At 46.0% G+C, this 21,216-nt stretch overlaps 1 protein-coding gene across 1 annotated transcript in view; it reads left to right on the forward strand.

Moving 5' to 3' along the window:
* The window catches only part of LOC109909471 (calsyntenin-2-like), a 420,037-nt gene that overhangs the window by 349,603 nt on the left and 49,218 nt on the right, over positions 1-21,216 (forward strand). Inside the window, exons 9-11 of the mRNA XM_031795495.1 lie at positions 8,684-8,846; positions 14,490-14,656; positions 18,467-18,615. Coding sequence (XP_031651355.1) covers positions 8,684-8,846; positions 14,490-14,656; positions 18,467-18,615 — 479 coding nt within the window. The remainder of the gene's footprint in view (positions 1-8,683; positions 8,847-14,489; positions 14,657-18,466; positions 18,616-21,216) is intronic.

Here is a 21,216-nt window from a genome sequence, read left to right on the forward strand (position 1 = left end):
ACTGAGAGAGAGAGAGACATACCAACACTGAGAGACATACAACACAGAGAGAACCAACACTGAGAGAGAGACATACAACACTGAGAGAGACATGCAACACAGAGAGATACCAACACTGAGAGAGAGACATACAACACTGAGAGAGACATACAACACAGAGAGATACCAACACTGAGAGAGAGACATACAGCACTGAGAGAGACATACAACACAGAGAGATACCAACACTGAGAGAGAGACATACAACACTGAGAGAGACATACAACACTGAGAGAGACATACAACACTGAGAGAGATACCAACACTGAGAGAGATTCCAACACTGAGAGAGAGAGCGAGACATACAACACTGAGAGAGAGACATACACCAGAGAGAGAGACATACAACACTGAGAGACATACAACACAGAGAGAAACCAACACTGAGAGAGAGACATACAACACAGAGAGATACCAACACTGAGAGAGAGACATACAACACTGAGAGAGACATACAACACAGAGAGATACCAACACTGAGAGAGAGACATACAACACTGAGAGAGACATACAACACTGAGAGAGACATACAACACTGAGAGAGATACCAACACTGAGAGAGATTCCAACACTGAGAGAGAGAGCGAGACATACAACACTGAGAGAGAGACATACACCCCTGAGAGAGAGACATACAACACTGAGAGACATACCAACACTGAGAGAGAGACATACAACACTGAGAGAGAGAGACATACCAACACTGAGAGAGAGACATACAACACTGAGCGAGAGACATACAACACTGAGAGAGACATACAACACAGAGAGATAGCAACACAGAGAGAGAGACATACAACACTGAGAGAGAGAGACATACAACACTGAGAGAGACATACACCACTGAGAGACATACCAACACTGAGAGAGAGAGACATACCAACACTGAGAGAGAGACATACACCACTGAGAGAGAGACATACAACACTGAGAGACATACCAACAGTGAGAGAGAGAGACATACAACACTGAGAGAGAGACATACACCACTGAGAGAGAGACATACAACACTGAGAGACATACAACACAGAGAGATACCAACACTGAGAGAGAGACATACAACACTGAGAGAGACATACAACACTGAGAGAGACATACAACACTGAGAGAGAGACATACAACACTGAGAGACATACCAACACTGAGAGAGAGAGACATACCAACACTGAGAGAGAGACATACAACACTGAGAGAGAGACATACAACACTGAGAGAGACATACAACACTGAGAGAGAGACATACAACACTGAGAGAGACATACAACACAGAGAGATACCAACACTGAGACAGAGAGACATACAACACTGAGAGAGAGACATACAACACTGAGAGAGACATACAACACTGAAAGACATACCAACACTGAGAGAGAGACATACAACACTGAGAGAGAGACATACACCACTGAGAGAGAGACATACAACACTGAGAGACATACCAACACTGAGAGAGAGACATACAACACTGAGAGACATACCAACAGTGAGAGAGAGAGACATACAACACTGAGAGAGAGACATACAACACTGAGAGAGAGAGAGACATACACCACTGAGAGAGAGACATACAACACTGAGAGACATACCAACACTGAGAGACATACAACACTGAGAGACATACCAACACTGAGAGAGAGACATACAACACTGAGAGAGAGACATACAACACTGAGAGAGAGACACACAACACTGAGAGAGAGACATACAACACTGAGAGGCATACAACACTGAGAGACATACCAACACTGAGAGACATACCAACACTGAGAGACATACCAACACTGAGAGATACCAACACTGAGAGAGATACCAACACAGACAAACATACCAACACTGAGAGAGACATACAACACTGAGAGAGACATACAACACTGAGAGAGATACCAACACTGAGAGAGAGAGAGAGAGAGACATACAACACTGAGAGAGAGACATACACCCCTGAGAGAGAGACATACAACACTGAGAGACATACCAACACTGAGAGAGAGACATACAACACTGAGAGAGAGAGACATACCAACACTGAGAGAGAGACATACAACACTGAGAGAGAGACATACAACACTGAGAGAGACATACAACACAGAGAGATACCAACACTGAGAGATAGAGACATACAACACTGAGAGAGAGAGAGACATACAACACTGAGAGAGACATAAAACACTGAGAGACATACCAACACTGAGAGAGAGAGACATACACCACTGAGAGAGAGACATACACCACTGAGAGAGAGACATACAACACTGAGAGACATACCAACACTGAGAGAGAGACATACAACACTGAGAGACATACCAACAGTGAGAGAGAGAGACATACAACACTGAGAGAGAGACATACACCACCGAGAGAGAGACATACAACACTGAGAGACATACCAACACTGAGAGAGAGACATACAACACTGAGAGACATACAACACTGAGAGACATACCAACACTGAGAGAGAGTCATACAACACTGAGAGAGAGACATACAACACTGAGAGAGATACATACAACACTGAGAGAGAGACATACAACACTGAGAGAGAGACATACAACACTGAGAGAGAGACATACAACACTGAGAGGCATACAACACTGAGAGACATACCAACACTGAGAGACATACCAACACTGAGAGATACCAACACTGAGAGAGATACCAACACAGACAAACATACCAACACAGAGAGATACCAACACTGAGAGAGATACCAACACTGAGAGAGATACCAACACAGACAAACATACCAACACTGAGAGAGATACCAACACTGAGAGAGATACCAACACAGAGGATCATACCAGCACTAACAGACATGCCCACACTGAGAGAGATACCAACACTGAGAGAGATACCAACACAGAGAAACATACTAACACTGAGAGATGCCAACACTGAGAGAGATACCAACACAGAGAAACATACCAACACTGAGAGAGATGCCAACACTGAGAGAGATACCAACACTGACAGACATGCCAACACTGAGAGAGATACCAACACTGACAGAGATAGTATGGTCCTCCTTGTTGTACTATTGCATCAGCTAGCTGCTGTGTGATTCTTGTACCCTATGGGAAAACAGAGTGGCTTAAACCTGGTTTATTCCTTGTTACCCTCTGGAGGTCTGTCCAGCAGCAGGCAGCCTCAGCACCCGCCCACCCCCAGCAGAGTCAGGGTCCGATGGGGACCGCCACATCCCCTTGAAGCCTGGAGGAAGTCATCTACCAGTCACACCACTCTCCCATGAACCCCATGCTTTGAAATATTCAACTGTGGGAAGCGCCCAACAATAGAGGTGCCTTCAAACTATGTGTATGTTCTTATGAAAGTTTCTTGTCTAAATTCCAGACACTATCTTATCCTTTGCTGCATGTTACCACCACCAGTCCCAGCACCACTGGATATTTCACAGACTTGTTCATCTAAGGCTTGACTACCATCGCAGTATATCTGAATACACTGGTTGGCTCCAACATGGCCAGCAGCTGTGGAATCTTCCAATTAGTACAATTTGGGCCGAATCTTGACTTGCTTTATACTATAGCTATGTCATGAACAGTTGTGCTCTGGATAGCCACAATAAGGTGGTGTTTTATATCACAGAGGCTGTAACGGTTGTCGTCTGGAGATAGAGAGGACCAAAGTGCAGCGTGGTTAGTGTTCATCATTTTAATGGAAAACCGAACACTTCAAAAACACAAAACAACAAAGTGACAACCGAAACAGTTCTATCTGGTGCAGACACACGAAGTCTGCCTAAATATGGTTCCCAATCAGAGACAATGACTAACACCTGCCTCTGATTGAGAACCATATCAGGCCAAACAAGAAACCCAACCTAGAAACACAAAAACATAGAATACCCACCCAACTCACATCCTGACCAACTAAAACAAAGAAATAACATAAGAACTAGGGTCAGAACGTGACAGTACCCCCCCCCCCCCTCCCCCCAAGGTGCGGACTCCGGCCGCAAAACCTGAACCTATAGGGGAGGGTCTGGGTGGGCATCTGTCCGCAGTGGCGGCTCTGGCGCTTGACGTGGACCCCACTCCACCATAGTCTTAGTCCGCTTCTGTGGCCTCCTAGGAACGGCGACCCTCGCCTCCAATCTAGGACTGGCAACCCTACTAAAGGCCCCCACTGGACTGAGGGGCAGCTCCGGACTGAGGGGCAGCTCCGGACTGAGGGGCAGCTCAGGACTGAAGGGTAGCTCATGACTGAGGGGTAGCTCAGAACTGAGAGGTAGCTCAGGACTGAAGGATAGCTCAGAACTGAGGGGTAGCTCAGGACTGAAGGATAGCTCAAGACTGAAGGGTAGCTCAAGACTGAAGGGTAGCTCAGGACTGAAGGGTAGCTCAGGACTGAGGGGCAGCTCCGGACTGAATGGCAGCTCCGGACTGAAGGGCAGCTCCGCTGGCGGCTCCTGGCTGGCTGGTGGCTCTGGCGGCTTCTGGCTAGCGGCTCTGGCGGCTCCTGGCTGGCTGGCGGCACTGGCGGCTCAGGACAGACTGGTGGCTCTGGCGGCTCAGGACAGACTGGCGGCTCTGGCGGCTCAGGACATACTGGCGGCTCAGGACAGATTGGCGGCTCAGGACAGACGGGAGACTCTGGCGGCTCAGGACAGACGGGAAACTCTGGTGGCTCAGGACAGACGAGGCGCACTGTAGGCCTGGTGCGTGGTGCCGGCACTGGTGGTACCGGGCTGGGGACACGCACCTCAGGGCGAGTGCGAGGAGCAGGAACAGGGAGTACTGGGCTCTGGAGACGCACAGGAAGCCTGGTGCGGGGGGCTGCCACCGGAGGGCTGGTGCGTGGAGATGGCACCGTATAGACTGGACCGTGCAGGCGTACTGGAGCTCTTGAGCACCGAGCCTGGCCAACCTTACCTGGTTGAATGCTCCCTGTAGCCCGGCCAGTGCGGCGAGGTGGAATAGCCCGCACTGGGCTGTGCAGGCGAACCGGGGACACCATGCGTAAGGCTGGTGCCATGTACGCCGGCCCAAGGAGAGGCACTGGAGACCAGATACGTAGAAATGACTTCATGGCACCTGGCTCGATGCCCACTCTAGCACGGCCGATACGAGGAGCTGGAATGTACCGCACCGGGCTATGCACACGCACGGGGGACACCGTGTGTTCCACCGCATAACATGGTGCCTGCCCAGTCCCTCTCTCTCTCCGGTAAGCACGGGAAGTTGGCGCAGGTCTCCTACCTGGCCTCGCCACACACCCCGTGTGGCCCCCCCCAATACATTTTTGGGGCTGCCTCTCGGGCTTCCAGCTGCTGTGCCGTGCTAGCTCCTCGTAATGCCGCCTCTCTGCTTTTGCTGCCTCCAGCTCTGCTTTGGGGCGGCGATATTCCCCTGGCTCTGCCCAGGGTCCTTTGCCATCCAACTCGTCCTCCCATGTCCATTCCTCCTTCTTGTGCTGCTCCTGCTGCCGCTGCCTGTTACCACGCTGCTTGGTCCTGTTGTGGTGGGTGGTTCTGTAACGGTTGTCATCTGGAGATAGAGAGGACCAAAGCGCAGCGTGGTTAGTGTTCATCATTTTAATGGAAAACTGAACAATTCAAAAACACAAAACAACAAAGTGACAACCGAAACAGTTCTATCTGATGCAGACACACAAAGTCTGAAAATAACCACCCACAAACCCCAACAGAAAACAGGCTACCTAAATATGGTTCCCAAGAGACAATGACTAAAACATGCCTCTGATTGAGAACCATATCAGGCCAAACAAGAAACCCAACCTAGAAACACAAAAACATAGAATACCCACCAAACTCACGTCCTGACCAACTAAAACAAAGAAATAACACAAGAACTAGGGTCAGAACGTGACAGAAGCACAATGGAACAAGACATGTATGTCTCACCGTAGACGTCAGTGGAAGGTCATGTAGATTACTGAAATCTTTATAAGACAGTCAAATTGGCCCAATGTGGGCAGTTTACACTGGCTGCTGCATGTCCAGACAGTATGCAGTAGACAGTAGGGATATATCCTATGCTAACTCATCTAGGCTAATGCTATAGGTTATCGCAGGATAAGCCTGACAGCAGATCAAAGAGCAGTAGAGCAGGGCCGTGTCTGTCTGCCAGAGAGCAATTACACTGAATTACAACCAGGGCAACGAGTAGCCCCAGGGAGAGGGAGAGGAAAAGAGAGAGAGCAAGAGAGGAGAGTTAAAAGAAACATGCATAGTGAGAGAGGGAGGAGAAAGCAAGAGAGAGAGAGATGATGCAGGGATAGGAAGAGAGAGAAAGGGAGGGAAGAGAGAGAGGGGTCAGGAGAGGACACCTGAGAAGTGTGCATGGAGGGGCTGCTGGAGAAGGCTGGCTGTAGACTGTCGCACTGTAGGCCTGGGTACTTTGGAGTGAAAGCGTGGCTTGCCACTCAGTCCCATAGTATATTGTATGGAGCTGCAGGGTCCTCACCCTCCTTTACCCTACCAACCAGAGACAGACAGGTTCAAGTCTTCAAGGCCTCCAAAAACTGTCTGGAGAGCAGTGATATCCCATACAGAGTGGCAGAGCTACCCCCTAGAGAGTGACAGGACTACCCCCTAGAGAGTGACAGGACTACCCCCTAGAGAGTGACAGGACTACCCCCTAGAGAGTGACAGGACTACCCCCTAGAGAGTGGCAGGACTACCTCCTAGAGAGTGGCAGGACTACCCCTTAGAGAGTGGCAGGACTACCCCCTAGAGAGTGGCAGAGCTACCCCCTAGAGAGTGGCAGAGCTACCCCCTAGAGAGTGGCAGGACTACCCCCTAGAGAGTGACAGGACTACCCCCTAGAGAGTGACAGGACTACCCCCTAGAGAGTGGCAGGACTACCCCCTAGAGAGTGGCAGGACTACCCCCTAGAGAGTGGCAGGACTTCCTCCTAGAGAGTGGCAGGACTTCCTCCTAGAGAGTGGCAGAGCTACCCCCTAGAGAGTGGCAGGACTACCCCCTAGAGAGTGGCAGGACTACCTCCTAGAGATTGGCAGGACTACACCCTAGAGAGTGGCAGGACTACTTCCTAGAGAGTGGCAGGACTACCCTCTAGAGAGTGGCAGGACTACCCCCTATAGAGTGGCAGGACTACCTGCTAGAGAGTGGCAGGACTACCCCCTAGAGAGTGGCAGGACTACCCCCTAGAGAGTGGCAGGACTACCCCCTAGAGAGTGGCAGGACTACCTCCTAGAGAGTGGCAGGACTACCCCCTAGAGAGTGGCAGGACTACCTCCTAGAGAGTGGCAGGACTACCCCATAGAGAGTGGCAGGACTACCCCCTAGAGAGTGGCAGGACTACCTCCTAGAGAGTGGCAGAGCTACCCCCTAGAGAGTGGCAGGACTACCCCCTAGAGAGTGGCAGGACTACCTCCTAGAGAGTGGCAGGACTACCCCCGAGAGAGTGGCAGGACTACCCCCTAGAGAGTGGCAGGACTACCTCCTAGAGATTGGCAGGACTACACCCTAGAGAGTGGCAGGACTACCTCCTAGAGAGTGGCAGGACTACCCCCTAGAGAGTGGCAGGACTACCCCCTAGAGAGTGGCAGGACTACCTCCTAGAGAGTGGCAGGACTACACCCTAGAGAGTGGCAGGACTACCCCATAGAGAGTGGCAGGACTACCCCCTAGAGAGTGGCAGGACTACCTCCTAGAGAGTGGCAGAGCTACCTCCTAGAGAGTGGCATGACTACCTCCTAGAGAGTGGCAGGACTACCTCCTAAAGAGTGGCAGAGCTACCCCCTAGAGAGTGGCAGGACTACCCCCTAGAGAGTGGCAGGACTACCCCCTAGAGAGTGGCAGGACTACCCCCTAGAGAGTGGCAGGACTACCCCCTAGAGAGTGGCAGAGCTACCCCCTAGAGAGTGGCAGGACTACCCCCTAGAGAGTGGCAGGACTACCCCCTAGAGAGTGGCAGAGCTACCCCCTAGACAGTGGGGCTAAAGTATATGTTCTACTGGTCATCTCTACTATGTGGCTGTTTGCATGTTGGAGTGTGTGTGTTGACCTCTGTGCTTGCCAGCCACTGAATGTGTGAGATTTGGTGCAGTGCTCATCATGTCCTAACTGAGGTGACGGCTCACCCATCTGCTGTCCTAGCAGGAGCACCATCAGAAGTGCGTTCAGCCCCACTCAGAGCTCTCAGCCCCCGTCAGACAGACACTCTGCAAGGGGGCTATTAAACCTCCATCAGCTTTTCCAAAACCTCAAACAATGGACAGACCCAGCAGAATCCTTTATACTGTAACTGCCTCACAACAGTAATTATGTTCTCCTTATAAAGAAAGAGCTGATGGAGCGTCTTGTACTTATGTTTATCTAACAACCCCTTCTTATATCTCCCCTTTTCTCTCTCTTCCTCTCTCTCTCTCCCTATCAATTCAATGGGCTTTATTGGCATGGGATACATATGTTTACCTCACGTTCATGTTTATTTCATCTCTCTCTCTCTCTCTCTCTCTCTCTCTCTCTCTCTCTCTCTCTCTCTCTCTCTCTCTCTCTCTCTCTCTCTCTCTCTCTCTCTCTCTCTCTCTCTCTCTCTCTCTCTCTCTCTCTCTCTCTCTCTCTCTCTCTCTCTCTCTCTCTCTCTCTCTCTCTCTCTCTCTCTCTCTCTCTCTCTCTCTCTCTCTCTCTCTGATGCAGATCTGTGATAAGGAGTGGCACTATTACGTCATTAACGTGGAGTTTCCTGTGGTGACACTCTACGTGGACGGAGTGACCTACGACCCTTACCTGGTGACAGACGATTGGCCGATCCACCCCTCTCAGATTGACGTACAGCTCACTGTGGGCGCCTGCTGGCAAGGTGATGATGATGATGTGGATGATGACAATTACAATGACAATGACGATGAAAATGATTATGATGAAAATGCAACTAGCTTTGTCTTAAGTCAGAAAGTGTTTAATGTTAAGTTTAGGTATTAACTCAGAAATTGTAAATGTATGTTTAAGGTTAGGCATTAACTCCAAATGGTTAAGGTCAGGGTTAAGGTTTGGGAAAGGCTTAAAACAAAAATCTCAGCCTCCCGAGTGGCGCAGCGGTCTAAGGCACTACATCGCGGTGTTTGATCCCAGGCTTTGTCACAACCGGCCGTAAACGGGAGTCCCATAGGGCAGTGCATAACTGTCCCAGTGTCGTCCGTGTTAGGGGAGGGTTTGGCTGGGGGAGCTTTACTTGGCTCATCGCGCTCTAGCAACTCCTTGTGGTGGGCTGGTTGGCTGCAGGCTGACTTCGGTCGTCAGTTGAACAGTTTCCTTCGACACGTTGGTGAGGCTGGCTTCCGGGTTAAGTTAAGAGGGTCACGTTTCGGAGGACGCGTGACTCGACCTTCGCCTCTTACGAGCCCGTTGGGGAGATACAGCAATGAGACAAGATTGTAATTGGATTACAATTTGATATCACAATATTGGGGGGGGGGGAGTAAAATTACAACAGAAAAAAAATATATATACAGTACCAGTCAAAAGTTTGGAAACACCTACTCATTCAAGTTTTTTTTTAAACTATTTTCTACATTGTAGAATAATAGTGAAGACATCAACACTATGAAATAACACATATGGGCATTCTCTCAATCAGCTTCACCTGGAATGCTTTTCCAACAGTCTTGAAGGAGTTCCCACATATGCTGGGCACTTGTTGGTGCTTTTCCTTCACTCTGTGGTCCAACTTGACCCAAGCCAGCTCAATTGGGTTGAGGTCAGGTGATTGTGGAGGTCAGGTCATCTGATAAAGCACTCCATCACTCTCCTCCTTGAGCAAGTAGACCTTACACAGCCTGTAGGTGTGTTGGGTCATCCTGTTGAAAACCCAATGATAGACAGAGTACTTTCGGTCTAATGTCCATTGCTCATGTTTCTTTGCCCAAGTAAGTATCTTCTTCTTATTGGTGTCCTTTAGTAGTGGTTCCTTAGCAGCAATTTGACCATGAAGGCCTGATTCACAACGGTCTCCCCTGAACAGTTGATGTTGAGATGTGTCTGTTACTTGAGCTTTGAAGCATTTATTTTGGCTACAATCTGAGGGCAGTTAACTCTACTGAACTTGTCCTCTGCAGCAGAGGTAACTCTGAGTCTTCCTTTTCTGTGGCGGTCCTCATCAGAGATAGTTTCATCATCGCGCTTTTTTGTGACTGCACTTGAAGAAACTTTCAAAGTTCTTGAAATGTTCCGTCTTAAAGTAATGATGGACTGTCGTTTCTCTTTGCTTATTTGAGCTGTTCTTGCCATAATATGGACTTGCTCTTTTACCAAATAGGGCTATCTTCTGTCTACCACCACTACCCTGTCACAACACAACTGATTGGTTCAAATGCACTACATGGCCCCACACGTACCTCTAGGGGTACCATCCCCCACTGCTCAACTGACACAGTGGCGCACAGAACGCAAAAATATTCTTAGAAATATTTAACCTCCACACATTAACAAGTCCAATAGCTCAAATGAAAGATAAACACCTTGTTCATCTAGCCACCAAGTCAGATTTCTAAAATGTTTTACGGCGAAAACATAGCACATATTTATGTCAAACCACCACCAAAGATAGGCTAATTTACATAGCCATTTTGTAGAACAATAGATGCAATCACAAAAGCAGGATTAAAAGAAAAATAATTCACTAACCTTTTGAAAATCTTCATCAGATGACAGGAATAGGACATGTTATACAGTACATTTATGTTTTTTTCAATAATATGCCATTTATATCCATAAATCACGGTTTACATTGAAGGTCATGGTCAAAAAATGCTACAACAATGCCCGGAGAAATTATGATAACTCTGCCAGATAACAGAAATACACATCATAAACGTTGACTAAATATACATGTTCTACATATAGTTAGAAAGATACACTTCTTCTTAATAAAACAGCTGTGTTACATTTATTTTTAACGTTACAGAATTCGTTCACTTGTCAATAATATGAGACGGCGCTCATAGATTAGCAATATGGCTTCGCTATTTCGGAGTCCACAGAAACACATAATAACCACATAAATATTCCCTTACCTTTGCCGTTGTTCGATCAGAAGTCGTGGAAGAAGTCATACTTACCAAAACCAGCGTTTGCCTTTCAAATGTGTGTCTTTGGGTTATCAAACAAGACTAATTTCGGCTGAAAAGCACTCAAAAATCTATGGGTTGCGCATCGAAACTTCAAAATTACATATTATATGTCGACTAAACTGGTCAAACTAAGTTCAGATTCGAGCTAAAACATGTTTTAATCATATATAAAATATATAAGCTCGAAAGGAGAAGCCTACATCGTTTGGTGGATCTTGGAACAAAGAGAGAGAAATTGCAGACGGGCGCACGTATTATTGCGTGACCGGAGGGTTTCGTCCCGCCAAAGGGTGAGGGAGCGCGCAATCTTCACAATGACGCGACCCATTGAAAGAGGACATCGCGCTGAAGAGATAGAAACTGTTTCCAGATCTGTAGCTGGTTGGGAAGGGTGGGGGCGATGACGTCAAAGTTGGGCCAACTTTTCTGATGACAGAAAGAGTTTGGAAGAATGGATGCCCTGTGAGTTCTGCTTTACATAGAGACATAATTTGAACGGTTTTAGAAGCTTTAGAGTGTTTTCTATTCAATAATATTTATTATATGCATATATTAGCAATTTTTTACAGATTTTTTGTCAGTTTACTATGGGCACGCATTTCTCCAACGGGGGCAGTATTCTGCCATAGCCTTATTAACTTAAGAAGGAAATAAATTCCACAAATTAACTTTTACCAAGGCACACATGTTAATTCAAACCAAGGCACACAGGTTAATTCCAGGTGACTACCTCATGAAGCTGGTTGAGAGAATGCCAAGAGGGTGCAAAGCTGTCATCAAGCAAAGGGTGGCAACTTTGAAGAATCTCAAATATAAACTATATTTTGATTTGTTTAACACTTTTTTGGTTACTACATGATTCCATATGCGTTATTTCATTGTTTTGATGTCTTCACTATTATTGTGCAATGTTGAAAATAGTACAAATAAAGAAAACTTTACAACCTTAATAAACTTTAAAAACTGAGAAGGTGTGTCCAAACCTTTGACTGGAGCCAGATGCTTACGTCCGTCTGCCATGCCCATCCACAGCACCTTGGAAAACTGAAACCTACTTGAAGGTAACAACACTCACTGTTGCCCCCAGTGGCCGGTTTCCACATCTCCCAATGTCCTCAGACATGAATGGACATCGAATACTGACTTGTATCATGGGTGACCTGGCTGGAAAATGATGACGATGATAAAAATGATGACGATCCGCAACCAATGTCTTGCCCCTGTTATGTGCCCCTATTGACTGGTTCTATGTGAGAAAATGTTTTGGGGATCTGCCATGACAGTTGATCAATTAGGCCGACTGGACAAGTAGTGTCAGATTTTCTCTCTCCAGACCAAAGATAACAATGGCTGTCTTCGAAGTGCTGTGTGCATAACGTGTATTTTTGACCATGAATGAACCTAACTGCCGGAAGCTTTAATCCATATTTGATGCACAATGAAGATGAAAAGTGGAGAGACAATCAAGCTGTCTCCAACTACGCCTGATGCCCAGTTAAAAGTTCACTGCTCCTACTCTAGAGCCTACTATTAGCTAAATGACTGTATAAATGTGTCTAATGATGCGTAGCCCTAAATTATGTGCAGAGATAGATCAGGCCATTTTCAACAGGGTGGAACGACAGGAGGAGAGGAGGTGAGGAGAAGAGAGGAGGAAAGGAGAGGTGAGGAGAACAGGGGAGGAAAGGAGAGGTGAGGAGAAGAGAGGAGGAAAGGAGAGGTGAGGAGAAGAGATGAGAGGAGAGGAGGTGAGAAGAAGAAAGGAGGGTAGGACAGGAGGTGAGGTGAGAAGAGAGGAGAGGAGAGGAGAAGAGAGGAGGAGGTGAGGAGAGGAGGAGAGGAGAGGAGAGGAGAGGAGAGGAGAGGAGAGGAGAGGAGAGGAGAGGAGAGGAGAGGAGAGGAGAGGAGAGGAGAGGAGGAGATGTGATGTGGGGAGAAGAGAGGAGGAGAGGAGAGGAGAGGAGAGGAGAGGAGAGGAGAGGAGAGGAGAGGAGAGGAGAGGAGAGGACGAGATGAGATGTGATGTGGGGAGAAGAGAGGAGGAGGGGAGGGGAGGGGAGAGGAGAAGAGAGGAGGAGAAGAGAGGAGGCGAGGAGTTGAGAAGAAGAGAGGTGGAAATGAGAGGAGGTGAGGAGACGAGTGGAGGGGAGGAGGTGAGGAGAAGAGAGGAGGAGAGAGGAAGAGAGGAGAAGAGAGGAGGTGAGGAAAAGAGAGACAACGGGCGGGTAATTTTTTGGCAGATGGGGTTGAATGGCTGATGGAGTTGAATGGCAGATAGAATTAAATGGCTGATGGAGTTGTGTAGCCCTGAAGAAGGGGTTAGAAGACCTTGAATAGAGGAGGAGGTCAGCGACCATTAGGCCTCTCTGAAGGGAACTAAGCCCTCAGTAACCACCCTGTTATCTTTACACAGTGCTATTAGCTCTGACAATTGCCTTTTCAAAGGCTTTAGCTGTGAGCGACCGCCTTATTGACGAGCTCAATGTGCCACTGACAAGCTCTAGTGAAAGTTGCTTCAAACTTCAAGAGGAGTCTGGCTGCTTCCTGGGGTAATCACAGCTGAAGAATGATTATTCTCCCTGGCTGTGAAGGAATTTGCGACTTGATTTGTTCGTTTTACATTATCGTTTTATAAGTGCTCATTAGCATAATGCATAGCTTCTCTGAGCTAGCGGTGACAGGATTGAAAGAATGAGGATGTGAAACTGTGTGATGGAATTGGCATTTTAGAGGGAAAGAAATGAACAAGTAATAAGGGAAGGAAAATAGAAAGAAGTTTCATGGAAAAAACTCAGAATGTGTCAATACAGTCAATGGACTATTCTTCATGCCAGCGGATTGAGAGTGTGCACTCTGTGTGTGTTTATCACGCAGACCATGCAGTGCATGCTGAAGGGAAGGGCCTGCCTACCCAGAGCATGTGAGGCCAGGCAGGGGCCAGGTAGAGGCCAGGCTGTAGTTTAACCCCCCCCCCCCCCCCCTCTCTCTCTCTCTCTCTCTCCTAATGATCTCCTGAAGGCAATTAGAATTGTATGTGGTGTGGTGCTGCCAACAGGCTCACAGTGAGAAATTACCTGGAATCAGTGGCCTGTCTCCAGCCCATATGCCTAGTAATGTCACAGACAGTACAGCAACAGTAACATTAGTAGAGAGAGAGGGGAGGACTCAGGACCTGTCTGGTTGAAGTATATGCTGGGAGACCTGAAGCATACGAAGGCCGTTAACAGTGTGATTGCTGTGTGCTACTGTCACTCATTACTGACTTTTTAGTCATTGGCTATTGAGGGTTCTGAAAAGATTTCCTTTCGTTCTACATAATAATAGTGTGTAACTGTATTTAGTTATTATTCTTGAACTGTCACCTCTGTGTGTAGGTGGTGAGGTTACGAAGCCGCGGTTCACACAGTGCTTCCGGGGCAGTCTGTCAGGGCTTACCATCAGGCCAGGGAAGATAGAGAGCCAGAAAGTAATCTCCTGTCTACAGGCCTGTAAGGAAGGACTGGACATCAACTCACTGGAGAGCCTGGGCAAGGGCATCAAGGTAAGGCAACAGAAACACACACACACATACACGCGCACACACACACACACACACAGACACACAAACACATTCAAATGCTGACAGTGCATTCAGAAAGTATTCAGACCCCTTGATTCTTTCCACATTTTTTACCTTACAGTCTTGTTAGGAAATTAATTTAATTGTTTTTTTTCCCTCATCAATTTACACATAATTCCCCATAAAGAAAGATTTTTTTTTTGCACATTTATTACAAATAAAAAACGGAAATATCACATTTTCTCGAAGGTTCTCCCATTAACACAGATAAACTCTGGAGCTCTGTCAGAGTGACCATCGGGTTCTTGGTCCACTCCCTGACCAAGGCCCTTCTCCCCTGATTGCTCAGTTTGGCCGGGCAGCCAGCTCTAGGAAGAGTCTTGGTGGTTCCAAACTTCTTCCATTTAGGAATGATGGGGACCTTCAATGCTGCAGAAGATTTTTGTTACCCTTCCCCAGATCTGTGCCTCGACACAATCCTGTCTTGGAGCTCTATGGAGAATTCTTTCGACCTCATAGCTTGGTATTTGCTCTGACATGCTCTGTCAACTGTTGTACCCTATATAGACAGGTCTAGACAGCCTTTCAAAATCAAGTTGTAGAAACATCTCAAGTATGATCAATGGAAACACGATGCACTTGAGCTCAATTTTGAGTCTCATAGCAAAGGGTCTGAATACTTAGTAGATAAGGTATTTCATTTATTTATTTATTTTTATACATTTCCAAACATTTCTAAAAACCTGTTTTCGCTTTGTTATTATGGTGTATTGTGTGTAGATGGATAAGGGGGAAAAGTATTTCATCCATTTTAGAATATTGCTGTGTCTGCCGACCCAGGAAAAAGGGATGGGGTCTGAATACTTTCCGAATGCACTGTATATACTGTCATGGCGTTGCCCTCTTTGTGTACAGAAAGCCCATCCCCCTCTCCCTGCCTCCCCCTTTCCTCCTTCAACTAGGCTGCTGTGGTCAGAGAGACGTCATACATTCCTGAGGATCTCTTCATGGACACAGTATAGAGAGAGTACATTTTCATAGAGAACAAAGGAATTTCTCCCACCTCACAGAACTCGAGGTCCGAACAAATGTCATGTTCTGGAGAAAGTTTAAAAGATCGGTGAAGAATCCAGCTACGAACTGGTCCATTTATTACAACTTGGTGAAGCTCATAGGAGAAGGTGTGGCCACATTACCATAACACTGTTTATATAATAGCCTCAGATATGAGGTTTACATCTAATTGTTGTATAAGATGAATGAGTGAGTGAGTATGATACTGTTTGTAAAATTGTGTAATATGATTTTGGACTGTTTAATGAAGAAAAATACAATTCCCTTTTGATTTGAACTAAATCAGAGGACCGCCCCTGAGCCCAGTTAGGGTCAGACATCCTGGGACAGCCCCTTTCCTGCAATACCGAATAAAACCCAACTTTGAGAAATTATCACCAGACCATGTTTTTCTCCATTAGGAGAAGACAAAGGTTGTAGACAATTGCTGAATCTTTTAACCATACCACGTGGTTGAACTCTTAGACTATCGATACCGACAGAATAAGAACAAGTCTTTGATATTAATTACTAGTCTGCAGCTAGGAATTCGGTATCATTGAACGCGAAGAACGACAACCACGGAAACATCCATCTATAACGAAATGAATGAATGTCACTCTGAACTATCCACTATAACCACGACACAGAGCGGGAGAGAGACAGACAATTCTACAAAAGAAACAAACTTTTCACCAGCGATCAAGACGACACACTGGGAGTCAATATATATATTGATTACAATTGTTCCCGAATGAGTGAGCGTTCATGTGCAAAGGATTAGCATTTCAATTGTTATAATTATCACTTTGTAGTGACTTCTTTTGTCTAACAAGCCGCCATGCCGGTTTAGCCCACTAGGGCACATTCTCATTTCATGTAACCACATTTACCTTGTTTGTTTGTTTATGCATTTCTGTGAATTACTTAGTTAGTAATAAATAAATGATTTAAGAAAATTGATGTATGGATGACATAGTGAAGACTGGGTTCGTGCAGATAACCAACAATTACGACGTTTGGAATGAGACTAATGTGAGGTAAAGTAAATAATTAATTAATTCGAAGACTAATTGATCAGATAAAATATCTGAAACGTTATTTTAGGAAATGATAACTTTGTAATCTGAATATTTTTCCTTGGTACCCCGACTTCCTAGTTAATTACAGTTACATGATTAATCAGTTGATCGTGTAATACTAATTACAGAGCATCTTTGATCAAAACTATGAGTCTTCAATTTAATGATAGTAAAGACACGACAATACTGAACAAAAATATAAACGCAACATGCAACAATTTCAAAGATGTTACAGAGTTACAGTTCATAGAAGGAAATCAGTCAATTGAAATAAATTCATTAGGCTCTAATCTATGGATTTCACATGACTGGGCAGAGGTCAGCCATGGGTGGGCCTGGAAGGGCATAGGCCCACCCACTTGGGAGCCAGGCACACCCACTGGGGAACCCGGCCCAGCCAATCAGAATGAGTTTTTCCCACAAAAAGGCTTTATTACAGACAGAAGTACTCCTCAGCAGCACCGCTCCTCAGAGGATCCCACAGGGGAAGAAGGCCGATGTGGAGGTCTTGGGTTGGCGTGGTTACACATGGTCTGCGGTTGTGTAGCCGGTTGAACGTACTGCCAAATTCTCTAAAATGACGTTGGAGGCAGCTATGGTAGAGGAATTAACTTAAAGTTTCTGTCAACAGCTCTGGTGGACATTCCTGCAGTCAGCATGCCATTGTACACTCCCTCAAAACTTGAGACATCTGTGGCATTGTGTTGTGTGACAAAACTGCACATTTGGATGGATTTTCTTGGCAAAGGGATGTAAACAAATGTGTGATAATTTGAGAGAAATAAGCTTTTGTTATTGTGGAACATTTCTGGGATCTTTTATTTCAGCTCATGAATTATGGGACCAACACTTTACATTTTTGTTCAGTATAGATTCAACCAAATGTTAAAACACTTAGTTTCCCCTCCCTTCTGTCTCTTTCCTCCTCTACCCCCTTTATATCCCCCTTCCATCTTTTCTTCCTCCCCCTTCAAGCCTGAAGTTGATTCATCTCCCAGTAGAGAGAGAGGGAGGAGATAAAGAGAAGAGAGGCCTTATGATAGAGATAGAGAGGGTGTGAGAGAGAGAAAGAGAGGTAAAACTGCAGGGCTAGTTCACTTTATCTTTTTCAAATGATTTCCTTTTCTTTTTGTGACGACACTTTTCAACGGGTCTCCTGAGTCCAGTAGAGCTTAAGGACAGTGTTTAGGATCCGCTGGGACGCTTGACAATGCAATCACAGGAGAAGGAGAGGATGAGAGGAGAGAGAGGGGGGGCAGAGGGATAAAAGGAAACGGAGAGAGCCCCCTGAAGCGTTGTGTCTTTGCTGCTGTGTGTGAATGAGGCTGTGGTATGAGCAGCATAAAGCCTCTTCTGTGAGACTGAGACTCAGTGCATCACGTCCACTGGGACCCAGAGCTGTGTCTGAGTGTGTCTGAGCAACACAAGAGGCTTACGATCCCTGAAACAGAGAAAAAGAATGAACACACACTCGTGATGTACACTCAAACACACTCAGTCAGACACACACTTATGTTGTACACACATATTTCAACACACTCAGACATAAAATTGTTAAAGTGTGTGTTAAACTATGGTCAAATCTGATGTGCTCCCTTTCTCTTTTTCTCTCTCTGTTTTTCTCTGTCTCTCACTTCCCTCTCTCTCTCTCTCTCAGTTCCACTTCAACCCAGCCCAGTCGATCCTGGTGATGGAGGGAGAGGATCTGGAGAACATGAACGCTGCTCTGAGGAAGGTCTCCTACATCAACTCCCGCCAGTTCCCCACACCGGGCATCAGACGCCTGCACATCTCAACCTCAGTACAGTACGCAAGGCTCCTTCTATCTTTACTACTGACCGTAACATAATCTCTAGCTGTCTCTCTCCTGTCTCTCCTGTCCTTCATCCACCTCACATTATGACTGGATAAGGTCTTCTCTCTCCTGTCCTTCATCCACCTCACATTATGACTGGATAAGGTCTTCTCTCTCCAGTCCTTCATCCACCTCACATTATGACTGGATAAGGTCTTCTCTCTCCTGTCCTTCATCCACCTCACATTATGACTGGATAAGGTCTTCTCTCTCCAGTCCTTCATCCACCTCACATTATGACTGGATAAGGTCTTCTCTCTCCAGTCCTTCATCCACCTCACAGTATGTCTGGATAAGGTCTTCTCTCTCCTGTCCTTCATCCACCTCACAGTATGTCTGGATAAGGTCTTCTCTCTCCTGTCCTTCATCCACCTCACAGTATGTCTGGATAAGGTCTTCTCTCTCCTGTCCTTCATCCACCTCACAGTATGTCTGGATAAGGTCTTCTCTCTCCTGTCCTTCATCCACCTCACAGTATGTCTGGATAAGGTCTTCTCTCTCCTGTCCTTCATCCACCTCACAGTATGTCTGGATAAGGTCTTCTCTCTCCTGTCCTTCATCCACCTCACATTATGACTGGATAAGGTCTTCTCTCTCCAGTCCTTCATCCACCTCACATTATGACTGGATAAGGTCTTCTCTCTCCAGTCCTTCATCCACCTCACAGTATGTCTGGATAAGGTCTTCTCTCTCCTGTCCTTCATCCACCTCACAGTATGTCTGGATAAGGTCTTCTCTCTCCTGTCCTTCATCCACCTCACAGTATGTCTGGATAAGGTCTTCTCTCTCCTGTCCTTCATCCACCTCACAGTATGTCTGGATAAGGTCTTCTCTCTCCTGTCCTTCATCCACCTCACAGTATGTCTGGATAAGGTCTTCTCTCTCCTGTCCTTCATCCACCTCACAGTATGTCTGGATAAGGTCTTCTCTCTCCTGTCCTTCATCCACCTCACATTATTACTATCTGTCTTTTTTCCACCTCAGTCCAGTTTAACCTACTGTAGCTACAGTTGAAGTTGGAAGTTTACATACATCTTAGCCAAATACATTTACACTCAGTATCACAATTCCTGACATTTAATCCAATTAAAAATTCCCTGTCTTAGGTCAGTTAGGATCACCAATATATTTTAAGAATGTGAAATGTCAGAATAATAGTAGAGATAATTATTTATTTCAACTTGTATTTCTTTCACCACAATCTCAGTGGGTCAGAAGTTTACATACATTCAATTAGTATTTGGTAGCATTGCCTTTAAATTATTTAACTTGTGGCAAACATTTCGGGTAGCCTTCCACAAGCTTCCCACAATAAGTTGGGTGAATTTAGGCCCAATCCTCCTGACAGAGCTGGTGTAACTGAGTCAGGTTTGTAGGCCTCCTTGCTCACACATGCTTTATCAGTTGTGCCCACAAATGTTCTATAGGATTGAGGTCAGGGCTTAGTGTTGGCCACTCCAATACCAATACCTTGACTGACATAATCCATTTTGCCACAACTTTGGAAGTATGCTTGGGGTCATTGTCCATTTGGAAGACCCATTTGCAACCAAGCTTTAACTTCCTCACTGATGTCTTGAGATGTTGCTTCAATATATTCATATAATTTTCCATCCTCATGATGCCATCTATTTTGTGAAGTGCACCAGTCCCTCCTGCAGCAAAGCACCCCCACAACATGATGCTGCCACCCCCGTGCTTCACGGTTGGGATGGTGTTCTTCGGCTTGCAAGCCTCCCCCTTTATCCTCCAAACATAATGATGGCCATTACGGCCAAACAGTTCTATTTTTGTTTCATCAGACCAGAGGACATTTCTCCAAAAAGTACGATCTTTGTCCCCATTTGCAGTTGAAAATCGTAGTTTGGCTTTTTTTATGGCGGTTTTGAAGCGGTGGCTTCTTCCTTGCTTTCAGGTTATGTCGATACAGGACTAGTTTTACTGTGGATATATACTTTTGTACCTATTTCCTCCAGCATCTTCACAAGGACCTTTGTTGTTGTTCTGGGAGTACGTTCATCTCTAGGAGACAGAATGTGTCTCCTTCCTGAGTGGTATGACGGTTGCGTGGTCCCATGGTGATTATAATTGCATACTATTGTTTGTACATATGAATGTGGCACCTTCAGGCGTTTGGAAATTGCCCCCAAGGATGAACTTGTGGAGGTCTACAATTTTTTTCTGAGGTCTTGGCTGATTTCTTTTGATTTTACCATTATGTCAAGCAAAGAGGCACTGAGTTTGAAGGTTGGCCTTGAAATACATCCACAGGTACACCTCCAATTGACTCAAATGATGTTAATTAGACTACCAGAAGCTTCTAAAGCCATGAAATCATTTTCTGGAAGTTTCTAAGCTGTTTAAAGGCACAGTCAACTTAGTGTATGTAAACTTCTGACCCACTGGAATTGTGATAGAGTGAATTCTAAGTGAAATAATCTGTCTGTAAACAATTATTGTAAAAATAATTTTTTTCATGCACAAAGTAGATGTCCTTTTCAACTTGCTAGAAATATAGTTTGCTAACAAGAAATTTGTGGAGTGGTTGAAAA

The sequence above is a fragment of the Oncorhynchus kisutch genome, linkage group LG18 (genome assembly GCF_002021735.2).
Source record: "Oncorhynchus kisutch isolate 150728-3 linkage group LG18, Okis_V2, whole genome shotgun sequence".
Taxonomy (NCBI): Eukaryota; Metazoa; Chordata; class Actinopteri; order Salmoniformes; family Salmonidae; genus Oncorhynchus; species Oncorhynchus kisutch.